This window comes from Notolabrus celidotus, chromosome 16, assembly GCF_009762535.1.
Source record: "Notolabrus celidotus isolate fNotCel1 chromosome 16, fNotCel1.pri, whole genome shotgun sequence".
Classification (NCBI taxonomy): domain Eukaryota; kingdom Metazoa; phylum Chordata; class Actinopteri; order Labriformes; family Labridae; genus Notolabrus; species Notolabrus celidotus.
This window is the reverse complement of record NC_048287.1, coordinates 14,520,841-14,541,881: the sequence shown is the minus strand read 5'-3', so window position 1 is coordinate 14,541,881 and position 21,041 is coordinate 14,520,841. Positions and strand designations below refer to the sequence as shown.

Here is a 21,041-nt window from a genome sequence, read left to right as displayed (position 1 = left end):
TGGGCTTCACATTTTGAGACTGGAGGTTGCCGCTCGAAAGAAACTCGTATTGAATGCAAATTACTTTAAAAGAATTTATTATCATGTGACAAATTACGTATAATTAATAACACATGACTAGTAAAGCATTTCTTTGTAAAATTCCCTTTTCTGTGCAAAGCAAGTAGAAACTCTAACATCATAGTTTGAACATTTACACATATATTTAAAAATACTCTAATTTATATTAATAATCCACTTGGCTCTTTACCTATTCTTGTTCACACTGTCACTCTTTAAGGTGTAAGTGCACATGGACGGTAAATTTTTAGAACACTTGAGGCATGCAGATTGGCACAATTGTTATGAAAAACAAAAAAGTATAGATATGGAATCAAAATCAGCTTCAACACTGGTTTCTGGTCACAAATTCAGTGCTTCAGCCACCTTTCTCTCCTCAGGAATACCATTTACCTAGAATAAACAAAGAAATGTCAGACAGATTATTGGTGAGAGGATACATGGAAGTTTGACAAGCTGATAGTGTTTCAGAGCAGGAGAGAGGAGTTTGGAATAAAAACCCTTTACGATAAGTTGCTAACACACCTACCTCCAGCCTTCGAAACGTTGACATGACATAATTTTCTCCTTTGTTAGCAGTGAACAGAAAAAGCAGCAGGTTAGTGCTGAAACTCTCATGCAGATGAACACCATGCACACAGGGGGGCGCTCACACACCCAACACTGGGTTTACAGAGGTTTAGTTCAGCTCACTGCCTCAGTTCTTACACAGCTACAGCAAACTGAGAAACTTCCAATCGAACAGTAATGATGCAGATGAGAAAGGATGCGACCATTTCATTTTCCTCACCTTTTTAATTTGGAAAGAATATATGAAAAATAAGAATCAGACATCTTTATCCCTAACTCAAGTCAGTATAAGTTGTTGAACTATTTGGTAATTGCACAGTCACATGCAGGCGGAGTTAGGCAGATTGCAAGACTACTATTTAAAGATAAAGGAAACTCACCTGATGGCCGTTGCTGTGGTATCGTAATCTGGTTTTGCAGATTCCTGAAATCACAAATCGCATTCAGCACAAGACTGTTTAGTATCATGTGAAAGCATGTTGTATTAGCAAATATTTCTGAGTTCAAGGCCATTAAGAAAAATCATGGGACAGCTTGAGTCTTTTAAGCTGTAGTCGTGTTTTTTTCCTGAAGGCCAGACATGCTCATTTAAAGCTTTAGCTGTAAACATAGCATGGTTAGACTATTACTTAAAGCAAAATTAAACAGTAATGGTATTGTTTCAACTTACATTTCCCCTTTAAGCCATTCCTCAGAGTGGCTGCTAATGAGCATGGGTGCATGTGTGCATTTCATGTGAGGACTGACAGCTGTGACAGTCTGTTAATTTACCATCATGAGGTGTGATTTCACTGCACTCAACACTTGGAGTTACAAAAGAAGAATGGTTTTACAAGTGAAGCTAATACTAAATGGCCTTAGAGCTGCATTCTTTCTAATGGCCAGCAGGGAGTGGTTCCTCTGTTTGCTAACTTAAGACCAATTGTATAGAGCCAGAGGACCTCTCACTTAATTACCTCAGGCAACATTTTCCTAAGGGGACCATATTCACACAGTGGCCCCTTGATGTGATTTTCAGGGTGTGAAGCTTAATATTGTTATAATGATATACTGCTGTGTAACAGGATGTAAATTGTATAGATGTGGCCAAACAACTTATTTGATGACAAAGCTAACAGTAGCACCATGCCACTTACTAGCTAATCTACTGTAAGCTGATGAAAGCTAAGATCATTGTTAGTAGTGTTACAGGACTTTTAGTTTTTATACTAAGCTAGGAATTGATTTCCCTGGTAGGATGTGAAAGTGGTTGTCACTAGCTGTTGTCGCATGTTAGCTAACGAGATATCAATGTTTTTTTCCAGGGTTTTTTTAATGGGCCATTTTTGCCTTCATTTGTCAGAAAAGCTGAACAGAGATGAGACAAGAAACATGGTGAGAGGAGAGTGAGGGGCTGTGACTGGGAGTTAAACCAGTGGCCGCTGCAACCAGGGCCATAGTCTCTCTGAGGATATAATAATAATAATATAATAATAAGCTAAACTGGCACTTAATGAACTGTATTTCACTTGAAATATGGCTCAAAGTTCCTCTAGATTTGTACTTGTCACTGTCTTTTCAGTTCCTTAGTGATAAAGAAGCAGGGAAATCATTACAAATGTCAGAAACTCTGAACTTGAGCGACTTAGAACGCAGCAGTAAATGGTCAGCCACAATCATCCTAGCAACATATGAAACATAGGGAATTCCTGCATGAACACTTCCAATGCATTCAGCAACATGCAGTTTCTATGCAGCTGTGCAGCTTCTTCTATTACCATTTGTTTTCAACATCCTGTCAACTACCTGTATGGTACTTGAGCTCAGCTTACTGTAACTATGATAGTTGTGAGGTGCAGACCCACTGCGACCAGTTCATCAAGATTTTAACCTAACTTTAAGATACTTTTTATGTACAGTCAATGTCAAAACAAGGTTATTTTCCAACTCACGTTTGTGTCTGCATGAGGGGCATGCTGGTGGTCTCGTAGTTGTCAGGATGGATTGGTGGCACCACCTCTCCACTGACTGGGTTGAAGACAGGCAGAGTGGAGAGGGGCCAGGAGATCTCCCGGTTCTTAGACATGCTCCGCAGCTCCTTGCTGGACTTCTGGATGGAACTGTGGTGAACCAGCTGGATGCTGGAGAGGGGAGAGGCAGTGAAGTTTACACAAATGAGCTTGTGTCATTGTCAGTGTTGTTAATTTGTTTCAGCCCATATGCAATGCCTCTTTGCCAGGAATACATTTAAATATTTTGATGAGCAATCACTTTGTCTCTGCTGGAGGAAGCTCTGCAATCAGTTCATGCATGCAAGACAGAAACATAACATCCACCCTTACCTAACACGGCTACCTCTCTCTGTCTTCAAGATATATGTGTTTCAAGACCTCTTCTATGTCTACACCATTAATTACCTACATCTGGCCTTTGAATTTTTGAGCAGCCCATTGGATGAAAGTTGTCAACACACAGATGAGCGTATGAATGGGAATGAGAAAGCTGTCAGTGACAACATAGATGACAAAACTGCAAACAAAGAGAAAGAGAGGAGGGGGGCAGAAACAGAGCCGAAATAAAGCAAAACACAGCAGGAGAGGTAAAACACTTACTCTGGTGTTTGCATGTTTCTTTTTTCCCTAGGAACAAAACAAAATGGATGAATTAAATACTAATATTAATAGTTAAACACACATCTAGACACATGTAGATGGGCTGATGGGTAAAGACAGAGTGAAAATGGTGATGGGATATGGGACACTGAATGAACGAGGGGGCACGTCTCTCCCAGCCTGTAAATGATGGAAAATGATGAATGGATTTATTGAGGATGAGTGTCACCGTTGGGCATCAAAACATCAAGATGTACATGTGGAAAACAACAAAAAAATCAGACTGATATTGATGAGAAACTCAATATAAATGTAACTGGATGGTAATGACAAGCTGCAATCCAAGTCCAGATTATTGCTCTCATTTTAACATCCTGCACTATCCATCCTGTCTTCCATTATACTTTTCTTATACTTCATTTAAAGGCTTCTGCGCTGTCCTCTAATGTTCCTGGGCTGTTTGGAGTAACATCACCAAAAAATATATATCAGATAATACAAGACCGGCACACTTACACCCCTTCACGTTTGCAGCACATAGCGTAGCCGAGGATAAAGAAGAGGACTAGTGCCACTGCAGAGGGAACAGCTAGCGTGATGAGGAAGTCTGAAAAGTAGTCCCGGCTCTTCAGGGACTCGGAGGGGGGGTCATATGGTGCAAATTCAGGCAGGATCCCAGTGCCTGGGTCGGGACGGGTGATGTAAACCGGGACCACTTTGTTGATGTCGACCTGAGGGAGTAAGTCAAAGCTTCTGAGGGGGTAAGGGAAATCAAACACTTAATTGTTTGACAGTATGTTATACAAAAACACAGCTTATTTGAGAGGGGTCCAGCTGCAGACCTCCACTCTCAGCCGGCTTGATGGCTCCCTAGCTTTCAGTTTGAAGTTATCACATCAAAATGCCAAATTAAATAGCCCCCAGTAATCTGTTTCAATAAGAAATGCATAGAAACTGTCAAATTCTAGTAATTACTAGAGGGTAGGGATGACCACAATTAATCGATTATCGATTAATTGGTTGTTAAGAAATTACTCGAAACACGTTTTTGTTATCAATTTTCAGTCACGTGGAACAAACATCATGTGGTCTCATATTACACTCATCTATCAGGGAGGTGTTTTAAGTTTAAAGCATGTTTCGATGTGAATCAGCTGTTAAAGGTGTTGTGCACAGCGGAGACGCTCAGCTGGCGGCTGCGGCTGTGCGTCAGGTCTCCACGTGCGCTTTTTAAAAGAGGATCAATACAAAACTGCTGCCAACAATGACACGGACACAAAGGTTGACAACTTTAAACAGGACATTTCCCACCTTTGGATACGAAGGCAACAGACTGGTGGGAAATTCAGGTACGCTAAGTTTGCAGACCAGCAACATCAGAGCCGTCTGAGCTTTTCTGCAGCTGGACTGACACCTGACCGAATACACATGTTTATTTTTCTCAATAAGAACGAGTAGACAGAAAACTGGACACTGTGAGTCTGAAGTATGCTTCTGTTAGTAGTCTCAGGCTTCACTTTATAAGACTATGTCCGCGTAGAATATTTTTATGAGCCTGATCGTTGATATTCTGCGTGTGAAACATGTACCCGTCAGTTATTTGCATTTTGTTGCTGTAGAAAATACAATTTAGGGGGAAAACAACGTATTTGGCATTGTTTTTGCGTAAGAATAATAATGTTTTTTTTATTATCAATTAATTGATAATTGATCGTTAACATTTCCAAAATCGATCACGGAAAATACTTAAAATGTACATCCCTACTAGAGGGCCATCCTTACCAGAGAAATCTTACACCAATCAATGTTAAACTGAGCTCTGAACTTCTTGTCACAGCTGATGACAGGCTCCATCTCCTGACTGCAGCGCAGCTGGTTATGAGGACTCTCCACCTCCCGCAAGCACGACGAGAAGGGGACATCAGCACCAACCATCACATACACTCTAGAGAGGGGCAGACAGGGACGTACAAAGCATGAGAGAGGAGGAGAAGATGGAGCCTCGTTTCACATGTTTATGTCAGATCACTTCTCCTCCACGGAGAGTTCATGGGATGCTTTCATCTTGCAAAACGTCAGCATGAATCTTTGATGCACATCTTATGGCAGTTTACGTGGGCTGGTCCCTTCTGAAAGAGAGCAACTGACAGTGTCTGTCAGGACCCGAAGTACTCCTTTACTTCACAGCAAGCTGTGGATCCCCGAGGCCCCAATTAAATAAAAGCTCTGCATGATGTGTGGGCTGAAAATATAAGTGATATGTTTGATTTCGAGAGTTGAAGAGGCTTCTCATGCAAAGAATCATATTAACCTCATGGTTATTGTGCAGAGATATCAGGAGGAATCATAGCTAAATCACAACACTTGTCCTTGGACTAGGTTTGTTTTTTAACACACAAAATCAATGCCATTTGCCATAAAATAAACCTTTATACATTTAAATCACTCACCCTTCCTTGAGGTTGTTGATGGGCAGGGGCACACGGCCGCCACGGTCGAGAGCTGAGGTGATGTTGATGGCGTTGAGGCGCTCAGGCTGCCACACATTCTTCACCGCTCCTAAAAAGTCACCAAGCACCTCACTTGCCAGCATCTCCTCCACGTTCATGTTTTTGATGTAAAACTCTGCCTGGAATGGCAGAGGGAACTCTGTGCGCAGGTAGGAAAAGAAGAGAGTGCATCATATTATGAAAGAGGTGAATGTTAGCAGGAAGAAGTAACAAGAAGACAAGAGAGCAGCTACAGCAATGCTCTGCTGACTAAGAAACCATGAATTCTTTATTACTGCAGCACAGTTCACACAGGTTTCACCGGTCTGTCCTGCAGACGCTGGTGTGTCTGCCTCGCTCTGTTATGACTTGCCTCCTTCTGGGGCCAGATGGCAGATGACATTACAGCGTAGGAAGAGTGATGTCACGTTGGTGCTGCAAACATCTGCCGAGTGCTCAACTAGCTCAGTTCATCATGTTGTGCTGCATGTACCATGACTGGTCAACAGGCATATGTGCATACATACACACACACAGATGTGAGGTGTAATCAACAGTCTAAACTGGAACCGCTGCCAACCATGAATACATCATAATTTTTCAATATGGTCACATATTGTACCAATATACAATTCTGTGTTCACAGAAGCTGCAACATACGTTACTGATCAATGAAAGCGAATCATGAAACACGAGCTCCTGATTGAATAATCACAGTTTGCTGATTATCTATAGGTGTCCACATGAAATCAAGGTCGAATCCATGCTATTTGTTGTTTTCTAATATATATGATTGATGATCCTCTTGACAAAAGTAATCAATGGCTTCTCTTTTTCTCCGCAGCCCAGTCCACGGCATCATTTAAGTACTGAATGTGCCCTGAGGATTTAATCAGGGAAGTCGCACAGTCTGATCAGTGTTTGCCCTAAGCTCTCACACTGGCGCCTCTTACCTTCTGTAGCCATGACGTTTATGACCAAGTTGTGCCGTGCTGTCTCGAAAGTGCGTCTGTTATAGGCGGTAATCTGAAACACACAGGGGTGAAAGTTTAAGCCCAGATCAGTGCAGATTATATGGCAGCAGCCCCCCCTGGACTAGGCTGAGCCAGAAACACCATGCAGGCTCTGTACCCAGCTGAGGCGCCGTATAGAGGCACATGTGCGCCAGGGGAACGTTAAGCCTTTTGGGAAAAGAATTTCCTACAGTAGCTTATGGGGGACAAAGAAGGCATAAAATAACATAATGGAATTTAAGTCTGAAGAGTCAAAGCGTAACATTGCACTGTGTTATTACTTAAGGCATGAAAATAAGGCACACTCAGTTAAATCAATTCAAATATGTAACTGCACTATTTTCACATGTGCTATAGCAAAGACTTAGTATGTGACACTGTCTCCTGTTCAAATGATTTATGGATCATTTACAGTTACTGCTTTGATTCCTTTCAACCCTCCTCCCTTCCTTTCTCTGCACACAGCAGAAATCAAACAGAACCACTTCATCTTCATCTTCCTTCCCATCACTCTTCAGTATCAGCACCTCCACCACTCACCTCTATGACGGTGGCCTTCGCAACATGTTCTGCAGTAGGAGAGCCATAAAGCACCCCGTCGCTGTGCGGCGTCCTCTGGATGTAGCGCAGCCAGCCGGGCCTGTCGGGGTAGCCCATCAGGTTGGTGTTGAAAGTGATCGGATCATTGCTGGCATCACCTATAAAGTAGAGCCGTTTAATGATTTGATTGGGACCAAAACCAATCCGGTAATGAACATTTAGACCCATTAGCTGATTTGTGGACGTGTTGCCAGCAGAAGCAGCATTTTTACGAGATAGATATGATGAATAGACAGTGCACTGCTGCATTTATGAAATGGCTGCACCAAAAACTCAGAGTACAGATGTTGTAGATAATCCAAGTTTCAACACTTTTAATCATTAAGATAAATTATTAATTGAAATGTGACTGTAATGGTTTGATACCTGATTTTGGGTAGGGGGGAAACTCTCCTTTGAAGTACTCTCTCTCTAGAACGTGAACAAACAGCACTCCTGCAGACGGGTAGACGTTACGGTCTGCGTGTGACCTCGACAAGATGGTCACCACTGAAACAGATTTCAAACAAAACTCATATTAGTCCCCTCAGGGCAGATGATGAATTTGACTTTTAATCTGTGTGTTTTATTCATCATCATAATCACCTGCCTGAGGCACTGATTAGAAAACAAGCTAAGGTGTTAATTGAGGTGAAAAAAAATAAAGCACACATTCAGATTACTGGTGACTGTTAGCCTACCTCTCACATTGAGGATCAATACTGTCGCAGTGATACATTTGTCTACGATTCTTGCATGGTGTCTGCATTCTCACTACGGTAACTGTATTTGCTGAACACAAGGAAACAGAGCGAGCATGTCGGCAAAAATCTAAATCGTTATCTCTAGGAGCATCTATGATTTTGTCAAGGCCCTGTGAGCAAAAAAAGGAGTGATGAGCATCATTCAGACAGTACAGAGCTGTTTTCACATCCTCCTCCCACTCTCTCTCCATTACCCTCTCTGTTTAGTCCCACTCTATTGCAAATATGAACGTTGGGTTTATGTTTGTGAAGGGCATCAAGAGGGAAACAGAGGCACCTTTATAAAACTCTACACACTGTAGGAGCAGAGGTGAATGCTTAGTTCTTTTTCCCTCTTGGCTCCTTTTCTTTCACTCTCCATCCCTCCCTTCCTCACCTGTCTTTCTTCTACAGCATATTTGCTCGTCTGTACTCTCTCCTCCCTTTTTTTTTCTTCTATTCTATTTCCACTTAGTGGGTGGGCATTCAATTTTTAATCACCATGGGAGACCGAGTGTACAAGGGAGGAGAGGAGAAGAAGGAGGGGGAAGTATAAGAACAAGAACAAGAAGGGAGAGGGGCTGGAGTTCTTTTCCATAAGGCATAAGAGGAAGAGAAGGAGAGAATGAACTGTTCTTCCCTGCGGTAAGACAACCTCAGTCACATTGCACGGCAACAGGATGGCATGAAAAATGTGTGTTTGTGCCTCCAGCTATGGAAATGTCACTGATTTTTACCATCCTGAAACTCCTGCTTCTTCTTTTTCTAATAAGCACTGAACCAACATACAGTATTTATAGCAGTAATTCCATATGGAGGTACGACTACCCCTAGAGGGTATTTGTAGAACTGCAGGGGGTGCTGACTTTTTTTCAATTTTATAATAAATCATGCTTAGTCCCTTGAATAATTAGTCTTCATTAATTCATTAAAATCTGAAAATATTTGGCAGATTAATCACAATTTATACGTTTATAACATTTTGCCAACATTAGAACCATTTTAGGGGTGCTGGTTTGACGAATGCTCCCCTTTTAAATGTTCCTCATGTGTCCCTCACAAATGCCGGCCAGAGAGCTTTCTGTTTTTATGCACCAAAACTGTGGAACTCTCTTCCTCTGGACATTAAAGCAGTGGGCTCTCTGGATGTTTTTTAAAGTAAACTTAAGACACACCTTTTTTAATGTGGCTTTTAACATGGAGTAATTTCCTTTTAGCCCTGCACTGCATTATTACCTTTGTGACCATTTGTACAAACATAATTTGTATCGATTTTATTTTATCCTATCTTTTTATATTATATTTTATTTTAATATTTATTTTTCTGGTATTTATTTTATTATAATGATTTCATTTTATTTTTCTGTTACTTCTATGGTTTTATTTTATTGATTTGATCATCATGGTTTTATTTTTAAGTATTTGATCCTTTTCCTTTCCACTTTTACCTATTACTGTTGTTTTCTGTCTCTCTGTTCTTTTGTGAAGAACTTTGTGCTGCAAGCTTGAATGTATGAAATAAGCTGTGTAAACAAAAATGAGTTCATGGCGGGCCTTGTGTGCAGGGCTATACTCCTTGAAGGAGGCAAAAAAATCCATCGTGCTGCCCTATTCTTTGAATAAAGGCTGAAAAAGCAATGTTTTACATTTGATTTCCCATTTCTTAATACAATTGTTTTGTGACATAAACTTTTAAACAACAAGTTAGAGTTTTGGTTAGTTTTTAGCTGTTGGCAATGCAAAATTTTGTGTTAAATGACAGGGAAAACAAAAAAAACCCAATTAATGGTTAAATTCCAGCAGTAACAAAGCTGAAAACATGTTTTTAAAGCACAAACAAAGCCTTCAAGATACTCTCAATACTTTTTTTTTTTTTTTTTAACCCTGAACAGGTTCAGTTAAAGGAAGCATTCAAACCTCATCAATTGTTTTTCAATGCATTTTGTTGATTAAGTCAGACATTAATGGTCCACTGCTATACTGTATACTGTATTATTCAGAGGTTATATTATATCTCTATGCCATGTGACAACATAAAGTGGGTCTCTACTCCTGTACTGTACTGTAAGCCCTCCCCTGGAACAGAAGCTGATTTCCAAGGAGAGTCCCTGCTGAAGAGAGTAATAGAGCAGGATTTACATTTTAATCCCTGTCCATGAAAGAGGAAGTCAGTATGTGATCTTTGGTTGTTAAGCGTTATCTATTACCAGGGTGTACAAAGGGGTTAGAAAAGATTAAGTGGCACAGTAAGCTGAAGATTATTAAAGAGGGCCACATCTACAAGGCTAAATTGACTAACTGCGTTCTGAGTGAGTGCACCAATGCACACTGGAAGTGTGAAGTTATAAAACAGAGCCGTATGTGTCTTAAACTGAGCTACATCTGTGCCTAAAAACACTGATGCTGTCGCTGAGCTGGCCATATGCTATGTGTCCCCAAGGGCTCACAGCTAGATACAATCAATAGTATTTATTGGCCTCTAAATGCTGGGCTACTTTTAAATCGTATGTTACATGTCTTTTAGAGAACAGATAGAAAGGACCACCTGAGCATAGCTAACTCAAGCACTCCTGCACCCCAACATTAGAATCCAGGTTATTCAGAGACCAATAAAAAACCTCTTTTAGTTTCTAGGGATGGTTTGAGTCGATCTGCAAATCCAATCCTGAATGCACACGCTTGGATTCTATTCCCTAGACCCTTTGGGCCTCATCAATTCTTCACCCCACAAAAGGACCACAGTCAAAGTCTCCCGGTCAAGGTCAAACACTGGCCATTCTCCTCCGCTCAGAGACCTGAGTTGATGCGGTGTGAACACTTGTGACACAGCCACAGATGAGACAGGCAGGCGAGCACAGATGGCCTGCTCTGACTTAATCGTTTGAGGAATAGAAAATGACCTGTGGGATTTGAAATGTGCTTCAGCCTATCAACATTAAAGCTTCCATTCAACAACAAACATTTAAGCCTCACCGACGCTCCTGGCAGCCCAGTGTAGAATCACAGGTCCCTGCTGGGCTGTGTTTCACCCTCACCTTTGACTGCAGGCTCCTTCAGCGTAAGTAAAGATCACTGGCTTAGCTACGCTGAGGCTCTGCTAATAGTATCAGATCTGCTTATTTGTGGCTGGCTGTGTTACTGCCAAGCCTTCTCGAGATGATGAACCTGTACATAATACATCACCAATTACAGGTTAATACAGAACCATCCACTGAAAACTAACCTGGCTGTTCATGTTGTAGAAAATATGCAAGCTAACACAAGACAGCTACATTTTCTTAGTAACAGAAGTAAAAAACACAAATATTCAAGATGTGCCAAATACACAATGAAAAATTGATCTAGACTGACACACGTCTATGTTTGTTATAGTTGATCACAATCAAGCCTTGAGGGTAGTGGAAATGGCTAACCATATTTTATGCCCCTCTGGGTTGGCCACTGATTGGCTGAATTCGCAGTAATGATGCCATATAGTTAAACCACCCTTGTCCCTGCAATGAGCTCCAGCAAACCAAGACCTCTTGCTAGCTGAGGCAAAAAGAAAAAGAGGGATGTTCTTCAGTTTTGTTGAATCAGCGTTATGTGTGCACGTCATCTTGGGGTCAGGAGGAACACATGTGCTTCTTTGGTGTTTGAGGGGAAACACAGATAACAAGGATTGCTACTGTTTAGACCGAGGCTGTGATGCGTTTAAGGCTCATAGTTCTAAACACAGACCTGGAAGTGAAAGTTGTTTGCGTCACAAGAAAAACAGAAGGCGACAGCTAAAGACAAGAGAGGAGATGAAACACAAAGTTGTCTTCTGGTGCTCTATAAAGGTACGTAAATCAGTCTTTTGTTTAAGGGATTGCTGTGAAGTACCAGTATCATGTTATACAGAAGAACTAGTCCTTTGTCCTGTAGATAGTGATTGTGGATGATCAAGGTTTGGACAAGGTTTAAATTTAGTAAACTGCAGCAACAACAAAAGTAAGTCAAAGTAGGACAGTAAACAACTAAAAACAATAAAGCCAGTATTAATGGGGAACCAGTTGAGCATGTCACTGTGTTACAACGAGGGAGGGGACAGCGGGTCAACACATGAAGTGCACCACTGCACACACCCACTCACCATCTCTGTACATGGCGGTTCTCTGCTTCAAGCCCATGGATCGCTCCATGCGGACATTTCTCTCATGCAAAGCGGCGTCTTTGACATCATAGGCATGCACAATGTAAACTACTGGATCAATGAATGAGAACATGAATGGAACACATGTGTCTGTAAAGGGCATATGAGGAGGACATTTGGTATATTGAAAGCTTGTTAAGAAAACCTGGCTTCAACCAATGAAGTCTAACAATACAGTTATACAATAAATCATATAGGAGTTAAGTTCTTCACTTGAAGAGATACAGATCCATTTTATAATCCCAAGTTCAGAGTATCTGGCATTTACTCAAGTAAATCATCTATATAGAGAATAAAAATGTTATTTTGATGAGATGGAGAATTATTAGTCCTATTATGGATGTTTAGTCCAGATTTCTGTCTTGGTTAATGGCAGCCACTTTAGGTAGGTGCACATTGATACAAATCATATCCTTTAATTACTTCAACCAGGTTTATTATTTATGTAATTTGATTTATTTATGTGTTTTGCTTGTTTTATTAGTAAAATGTATGACCAAAAAAATGTCCAAATATATTTAAAAAATCTTCAAATCTTAGACATTATACCTCATACTGTTGGCACAACATAGAGAGTTGGCATCTGTTTCTTTACTTTACATTGTTCATTTATGAGGAAACCACCATAATTTAGTAGGCTATGTAGTTCCTTTGCAAATATGTCTATTGTTTAGCACAGATGTAAATACTCTTCTAGCCCTTGAAACAACAGCAGTAAAATAGGCCGGGTTTACAGTATGTAACATTTAGAATTATAAGATGAAAACTGGCTTAAAAGCTGTTTACACTCATTACTTGATCAAATACCCACTATTTTACTATAAAAGGTCAGGAAATCTGGATTTCAGCTCCCACTTCCTTTAATCCCTTCCGAATCACAAAACATCACAACCATCATGAGGTAGGATCACTTATATTAGACTACATTAGCTTTGGCTTTGTGTACCCAGTACACTCGTAATTGATTTTTTATTTAATTGAACCTGAAAATTGTTTGCACCTGTGATAAATAGCTGGACCAATCTTAATGCTGCATAGTCACATAATAAAGCTGTGTATTCGTGTCATCTTATATATCCCTCAACATGTCATTGACGCAGCTTGAGCTACTTAACAAGCATTAGGTGCTTAATTAGCCATTCATAAAACACCTGGAGAGTATGTAAACACAGGCCTGCGCGTAATGCGCGAGGGGACATGCGCTATCTCCCCAAAGGTAATTCAATCATAACCAACGACATAACGTGAAAGGTTGATACAAATACATTCCTATACTTTATTTAAAATAAGGTGCTAAATATATGCTATAAACATGGAATGTTTAGGCATTCAACCCGTATAACGGTATGGCTGCCTGCTGTTAGCCATGTTTTCCATGTCTCCTCCTCAGCCTCCTGGAAAAAATGAGCAGCTAGGCTAACCAGCAAGCTAACTAACATGGACGCTGCATACAAAGACAAAAAGGTGAATCTCCCCCGATATTCCCGAGCGTAATCGATACGTACCCGTACCAAGCCACACCGCGACACCTGCTGCGGACATGGTGCCAATCATCCTCGTTAATCTGACATAGAAAAGGATGTAAAATCTAATCTCCTCTGGGTTTGACAGCCATAATAATAAGCATCCTGCAGCATTCCTTCCTCCGCCTCCTTCCTTCACTGGAGCAGCACGGCTGCTCATTGGCTACACATCTGGATGGAAAAATATGGTTGTCTCGTAAAATTTAAATTCGCAAAATACAAGATGTGAATAAGACTAACAGCACCACGCCTTTGTTTAATGATTGGTTGGGATGTTGTTTGAGCTAGACGGGGATTATAATTCATCTGACTAGTTATCATTCATTCAGAGCCTGCTGAGTGTCTGTATCCATGTGGGCTAGGAGGCTAAAGCATGCAGATGTCGTTTTAACATCAGTTATATTTACCAAAGGAATATTTTCTTTTCCTTTATTGTGCTTAATTTAATTTCTTATTTGTGGATTTTTGCTTAGGCTACTCTATTAATTATCAGCTTGTTATTTTGAATCAAAACATGGATGTGAACTTGACAAGACGTCCAAGCCGATACACAAACATCTCACCAGGTTCTGACCTCCTCAGCCCAGCTGTTAGAGGGCACTGACATGTTTGAGGAGTCAGCTCCAATCTGTCCAGACCCCCCTGCAGAGACAGTCCTAGCAGACAGATGGTCATGATTTGGCCCCTTGGCTCCAAATCAGGCCTGCTAAAAGGCCAAGGGACCCTTAATTCCCCTTTACATGTTCCCTTGAAGTCAGCCACCACTTAAGAGGGCACTCTGATCGTACAGAAGAGCATCCTAATTCAGCTTTACATGCTGACAGATCACTGCATGGATCTTGTTTGATAGATACATGTTTGAAACTGGATTCATGGCTTCCTCTGTGCTGATAGACACGATGCCATCCGTTATATGTTTTCTGCAGTGCGAGGCTGTTCTGTTCTTTCACCCTCCCTCCCTTTTATCCCCTTAAGATTATTTTTAGGTTGCTTAGCAACACCTTCACGTAGCAAGTGTTTGGACTCATATGAATGCATCACAACAATCACTATACAGTAGACTATAGGTCACACAAACAACAAAGACTGAGAAAATAGATTCTCTTACTTGGAAAGAGGATTGAATAGTGGAGATAGTGTGCAGATTTGGTTTGATTCAGGCACACTCTGCACCAATTTTTAATTTACACTGTAATTGTTTTGAATTTGCTTCTTTTGTGCAGTAGCCTAAGGCAAGATGCAACACTACCTCTCTTCATGTGAGAGGGTTATATGGCAAATCAGAGGGCTTATAACTGACAGGGGCTCTAAATATATTAAAACATCTGCAGTAGGGAGGTATTGGAATCTGATCTGATAGTGGAGTGGCACTCCTGGCTGATGAAATTAACCTTATGGCTAAAACACACTTTTAAACAATTTACCCTATAAGTTCAAGAGGATTCTGAAAAACCCCTCATGATTTGTAAGTTAAAAGGTAGACTACATTGTATTAAAAAAACAATATGAAGGCTGATCTTCTTAAAGTGAGTTCACAAATGAGTAAAATAGTTACATTATGATGTACACCCCATCATTTTTTGGCAGATTGAATAACTGCACACCTTTATAAATGAGATTTACATCAAGGGATTTTGAGGGCATGACAAAATCAAATAAAAATTTAAGCAGCAGATGCAGGAATTAAATTGCTATGCCACTCATCCCTTTTCAACTAATCATAATAAAACCTCATTAAAAATGCAATTCATAACTTTTAAGTAGTGTTTACTGAAATGGATGGGCTGTGTATGAATTTATCAAAACACATCAAAAGCCATTGTAGAAGTTGTGGTAGGCCTATTTATTAAAATAATCACATATTTTCTAGTGCTCTATTACATTAAGTGAGTCCCACTCCTCAGCTATTGATGTTGTTATAAACCACCATTATCCTATTTCAGAAAATGCCAAAAGTAGATTAAAGTGTTTACTGTGCTGGATGAAGCCATGCAGCAGCTAACTTTGATAAACAGGCTTTTATTTCATTAAATTTGTATAGACCAGGTCTCCTTTGAACAGTCTCCGTGTGAATGAATGGCCAGCTGCAGCACTATAATAACTGATTAATCATTATTTATGAGGATAACTTATGATATTTAACCTGAATGGAGGCCCCCTTGTGGTCCTTCCACCACATTTTCAGACACACTTATTTGACTACCCATCACATACCCTCCGTGGTCCTTGACCCCTTCCACCCCACCCAAACCCCATTGATGAACAATAAGCAGCCAGTAAAGTTACAGTGGCTGTGTGCTGGTATTTATGCCAGACTGCAGCTCGCTGAACCTCCCTCCGCCCGCAGATTATCGGACCAAACCATTGCAGCATTTCAGGTTTTAGCACCTGTCACATGAGGCATTACATTTTCAAAACCACCAGCTATCATTCCAGCTAAGTACATATACTTTGCTATACTGCAGCAGCTTATGTGACTGCCGTCCTGCCAAACGCTGCCACAGTGCAGCTCTCGGTGAGATCAGCTGCCAAACCGCACCGACACCCCTCCAGTGCGACTGGCAGCATCACCCACTGCCTGCAATGGCGTTGTATCGGCTCCGGTGTGTCCAAACCTTTCTGTAGTGGCGACCCAGTCCCGGACTATTCACGAGCGTGGGGGAGATATGTTGTATTTGGAAAGGTTTTGCATCGAGAGCATCCATTTTTCCGATGAGTTTCCCATCTGGATTACAGTTTATTTGTATCACGCGTCAAGCCAAGCCGGAGCCATGAGAGTAAGTCTTTTGTTTTTGTAACATTGGGGCAACATCGCTGTGGTTTGTGGTTAGCTGTTAACTTCACAGAGAAAATCGATCGTTTAGATGTTAGCCTCTGTATGGATCCACACAGGATGTAAAATATTAATAAATATATGTTTATTAGTATATAAAAAAAGGGAGGGGGGACGACCTGAGCTGTCATGTTGTGTTCGGTGTGGCTGATGTGCGGCTCCGTGCCTGTTTGTCTCATCCCACTGACACAATGTTAAAGCCTCAATTTCATCTGTAACCTCTAACTTTATTCCTTTGTGAATTATCCAGCAGAGGGTGTTCCTCAAGCCCACGGATTAATATTTGCACCAGGATTTCTCATAGGTGTTATGATGGACCGGCGACAGACCGGCGAGGTGAATGAATATTGAACCAGGACATTTAGGTTTCAGCCACTGCTGCTGCTGCTGCATCCACACCATCCATTCTGTGGGCTTCAGAACAACTTAGATTTGTGGATTCTATGTTTCCTTGATGATTTTTTATTTTATATCAGTTTCATTGTTTTATGTTTCATCCCTTTTTATGCAATGCATTTGCAAACAGGATTAAGCATTCATGGCTGTATATGGAATATTGAACTACTTTCCTGCTCTGACTGAGTGAAATTGTTGTAGTGGGCGAAGGAATAATCTCTGCATTTGAACTGCAAATCTTTCAGATGAGGAACTGCTTTGATTTTTTCCCCCTGAGTTGTTAGCAATTCGTTTTTGATGCATTCAATTGCATTTTCTCTGTGCTGTAAACGTTGTATCCACTATGATATGCCATGTCTGGGAGATGGCATTTACCCACATAATGCCATTGATGGTTTTGAAAGCTGTGGTATGTGGCAGTGTACAAAGGCAACTGGTAACTATAGTAAACAGAGGGAGTGAGAGAGTGAAAGACAAGAAGAGAAGAAAAGAAACATAATTTCTACAGCTCAGCACAGTTAAACAGAAAGAGCTCAAATACGCTGATGTCCATAGTGAGTATTGATTAGAGAAGGTAAAACGGTACAGCAGTGCTGAAAAGGCAACATCCTCAGACTGTTTTTGGAGTCAAACAGGCTTTCATAACTAGTTCCCTTGTACTAAGAGCTTTACATCACACATCCACAGTTATTTGTCCTCAATGATTCTGACTAGTTTTATTGCTGAATGTCAATATGATCAATTTTTAACCCACTTTTGTAATCATGCCACTAAAAAAAATAATGCGATGTTATTGTATTCATGTCTGAATGGTTATCTGATGAATCCGTTATCATGCAGTGTGAAAAAATTATTCTATCTTTTTATAACATCTCTTCTTATCTCTGCAGGTGTGAATGGGCCTAAAGGAGCTATATCATCAGCTGGATCAGATTAGGCAGCGCTGCGGTAGGTCAAACTAGACTCCAAGCTCCTACTTTCTAATGAGGCCACGGCGATGCTGACATCCCCTCTGAATCCAAAGACGACATCATGCTGAAGACGGAGGCCTCGGGGGAGAGGACCTGCCTTCGGAGTGCCTCCCCCCACCGCAATGCCTACCGGGCCGAGTTTCAGGCCCTCAAGAAGGCCTTTGACCAGCCTCAGATAGATGGAAACTCCAAGCCCAAAGATCTGGAGCGGGTCAAACAACCGAGGGGCCGCCAGTACGGCTCCCATGTCAGCCGCATTAAGGACATGTTCATGCAGATGGGCACAGAGAATGTGGCACCCAAGACGAAGGTTTGTGATGATTCCTCGCCGCAAAAACTTGTCAAGCCAACTAACTTCATCAACAAGGCTGACGGATCGGTGATAAAGCTCCAGCACTCTGCATCATCCGACAAGGTCACAGGCGCCGGAGCAAAGTTCTCAGAGACCAGGAAGCTGTTTGAGCAGCACTCACGAGACCAATCCCAATCGCCGGTCTTTCCATTGGGTCGAGATAAACGGGGCTCCCATGAGCACCTGGATGACTGGAGGGGTGCAAGATCTAATCGAGGAAGCACAGACTCCTTGGACTCGCTTTGCTCCAGAACAGAGGCATCCTCCCCAACTGTTAGTCAACTGAGTGCTGTCTTTGAAAATGCTGACCACAACAACCAAGGTCCCCACCACAGGGGAGTCAGCAGACGGGCTCTCTACTCACCAGACGGATATCAGCGGCATGGAGGCGACCTCAGTGAAGATGATTCACGACAGTCTCCAGTTCGTAGCTATCGGACAAGGGTAGGGGGAAAGCTTCCAACATCTTCTTCCGCTGAGGACCTTCTGAATCCAAGTCCAGGCAGGGAGACTTCTGAGCTTAAACAAGTAACAAAAGAGGAAAAACCCCAAGACAAAACCAACAAGGTTGAGACTACAAGTGGGGATAAACGCCATCTCAACGGAAGTCAGGTTAATGGTTCTTGTGACGAAGATGAGAAACCATCAGAGACAAGTAGACATACCGGGGATCAAGGGCTATCCAAACCTTCAAAACCTTCAGATAATGCTGTGATCACCAACAGATCTTTTGAAGATGCAACCCCTGAGCCACTGCCGACCCCAACTACACCAGCCGGGGAAAGCCAGGAGGATGGTTCAAGAGAAGACAAGTCGTCTGAATCTCCAAAGGATGAGGCGGATGACCCAGACGAGGAATACACTGGGAATGAGCGGGTGATTTTTAACGCAGACGGGGATGCCTGTTACCAGGGTTGGGGAGAAAGCTGCACTGATGCCGAGGACGACCTCTATGGAGACGATGAGGATATAGTCTACGACCCAGGCTCTGACCTGACGGAGATCCCCGGGCTACCAGAGGAAAAGGAAGAGGACATCCCTCCAAAGAGGAAGATCTGCTTCAGCATGTCTCCCATCACAGTGAGTTGAATGCAGAACAAAACTCTGTGTAAACCCACTGAACAAAATCCAACATAAAAGCCCTCATGCCGCTCTCGTCAGAAGTAGGTTAAAACCACACAAAGCTAATATTATATTCAGAGCTTCTTTTTTGTGTGCTTATATTTATAATTAGCATTGAACTCCTCATTGTACTTAGCTTTTTAGTTTTCACTTACATGTTTATGAGGTCGTATGATCAAGCTAAAATTATCTGACTTCGGTATTCTTTACCTTCAGACAACTATTATAGACTCCTTTCATATCTTCATTATATATGATCCACTATACAGCAGGCAAAAACAGTGGATGGTTATTTATTGTAGCTGTTGCTCAGTGATTGCAAAAGGTTGTTGCTTCGTTGTATGCGAGCTATAAGAGGGTCAAAACATGGCCCTCTGGGACATTGACGTGTTCATAATCAAAACATCTGTGCATGTGTTAGTCATGCTGGTTTTGCACCCACACATGTCGCACACAAGATACAGTGTTTGTTTCTCTTAAGGCTTTTAAAGGAGGAGGCCATATATTGAGCAACATGAGAGGATATTTTTTATCTTCCAATGGGAACATGAATCTGTCTCTGTATAGAGGATATTGTAGACCTATATTGGGTGTGTACATGTGTTTGTGTGTGAATTTAGTATGTAGCATTGTTGTGTCAGTTATTCTCTGTGGTAAAAGATTGTGTTTATTCCTATTATTGATCTCACAGCAGCTGGAAAGGATGTTATTACACCACAAAAGGTTATGAACTCACAGAATGTAGTATTATTATTTCTCTTTTTTTGTGAAATTGGATGCATAAAGCTCACAAGTGTTTTCTTGTTTGTTTTTTCCAATTCATAGAAACAGCATTACTGTAGTATTTGTTGCATCATCTGCTTTGAAGTATTAGCCTCTGTTTATACTGCTGAGTTGGACACAATGGTGCCAGTGTTGTTTGCGGAATTTGGAAGATGGATTTGGAAGATTATGTGAAATATTTTTCTGCCTTTATCCTCAAGAATTTAAAATCAATAAGATTAATATTCATAGTAAACAATGTTCTTTCTTTTTTTTTTCCTTTTTATTGAATCAGTGGAATCTGTTTTCATAGTTCAGATTTGCAGCCTGTTTGCACACAAGAGTGGTGCACACAAGTCTGTTCATGTCTGTGAGGGCAACATAGTTGTGGTTTGTTAATTTGAGGCTTGTGAGTGAGAGACTTTTAGCTTACATAAACATTCTACAGGTTGAAGGACAATCCTATTAACATGCTGTAATGAACCAGAACAATTAGCCCAGTTATTCTGAGGAGAAAACGTGATGTTCGCTTACTAATTACCCTGCACTGTCTCCGCAATTAGCTTCTTTCTCTTTTTATCTCTGTCAGGACTCGCCACACGTGCGTGAAAAAACACTCACAGTCTAAGCATATATTTTCTTCAGGATTTGTTCTTGCATAAATCTGGCTAAACTAAAAAAAAAGGCTTTTCTTGACATTAATTTAAAGATAATGAAATAATATATTTTTATTCAACATTGAAAGTAAGCACTGAAAGAGCTTGTTATCCCACTTGGGTCAAACAGTCTCAGGATATGTTGTTCTGTTGTCTGTCATCTCAAGGCTTCTGTTTTGTTTGAAAGGAACCACTCATCATATGGAA

The 21,041-nt window shown here is 41.2% G+C and overlaps 2 protein-coding genes across 5 annotated transcripts in view; one reads left to right on the top strand and one right to left on the bottom strand.

Moving 5' to 3' along the window:
- Positions 1-60: 60 nt before the first annotated feature.
- sgce (sarcoglycan, epsilon) lies at positions 61-13,921 on the bottom strand. Of its 3 annotated transcripts, none has more exons than XM_034704139.1 (12): positions 13,725-13,921; positions 7,690-7,812; positions 7,264-7,421; positions 6,664-6,736; positions 5,672-5,870; positions 5,004-5,166; positions 3,738-3,952; positions 3,222-3,248; positions 2,562-2,750; positions 1,011-1,054; positions 590-627; positions 61-453 (listed from the first exon to the last, which is right to left on the bottom strand). In XM_034704139.1, the coding sequence occupies exons 1-12, from the start codon at positions 13,900-13,902 to the stop codon at positions 403-405; spliced, it is 1,458 nt and encodes a 485-aa protein (XP_034560030.1). In that variant the 5' UTR covers positions 13,903-13,921; the 3' UTR covers positions 61-402. The 3 variants fall into 3 exon arrangements, with proteins under 3 accessions (XP_034560030.1, XP_034560032.1, XP_034560031.1); XM_034704141.1 differs by lacking the exon at positions 13,725-13,921 and adding an exon at positions 12,160-12,223; XM_034704140.1 differs by lacking the exon at positions 590-627 and having other exon boundaries at positions 13,725-13,903.
- Positions 13,922-16,293: 2,372 nt separating this feature from the next.
- Positions 16,294-21,041, top strand: part of ppp1r9a (protein phosphatase 1, regulatory subunit 9A) — a 54,936-nt gene continuing 50,188 nt past the window's right edge. Inside the window, exons 1-3 of one of the 2 annotated variants that reach the window (XM_034704136.1) lie at positions 16,303-16,519; positions 16,826-16,911; positions 17,862-19,374. In XM_034704136.1, coding sequence (XP_034560027.1) covers positions 18,004-19,374 — 1,371 coding nt within the window. In that variant the 5' untranslated portion in view covers positions 16,303-16,519; positions 16,826-16,911; positions 17,862-18,003. Of the gene's footprint in view, positions 16,520-16,825; positions 16,912-17,861; positions 19,375-21,041 lie in introns of both variants that reach the window. The other variant, XM_034704135.1, reaches the window with a different exon arrangement.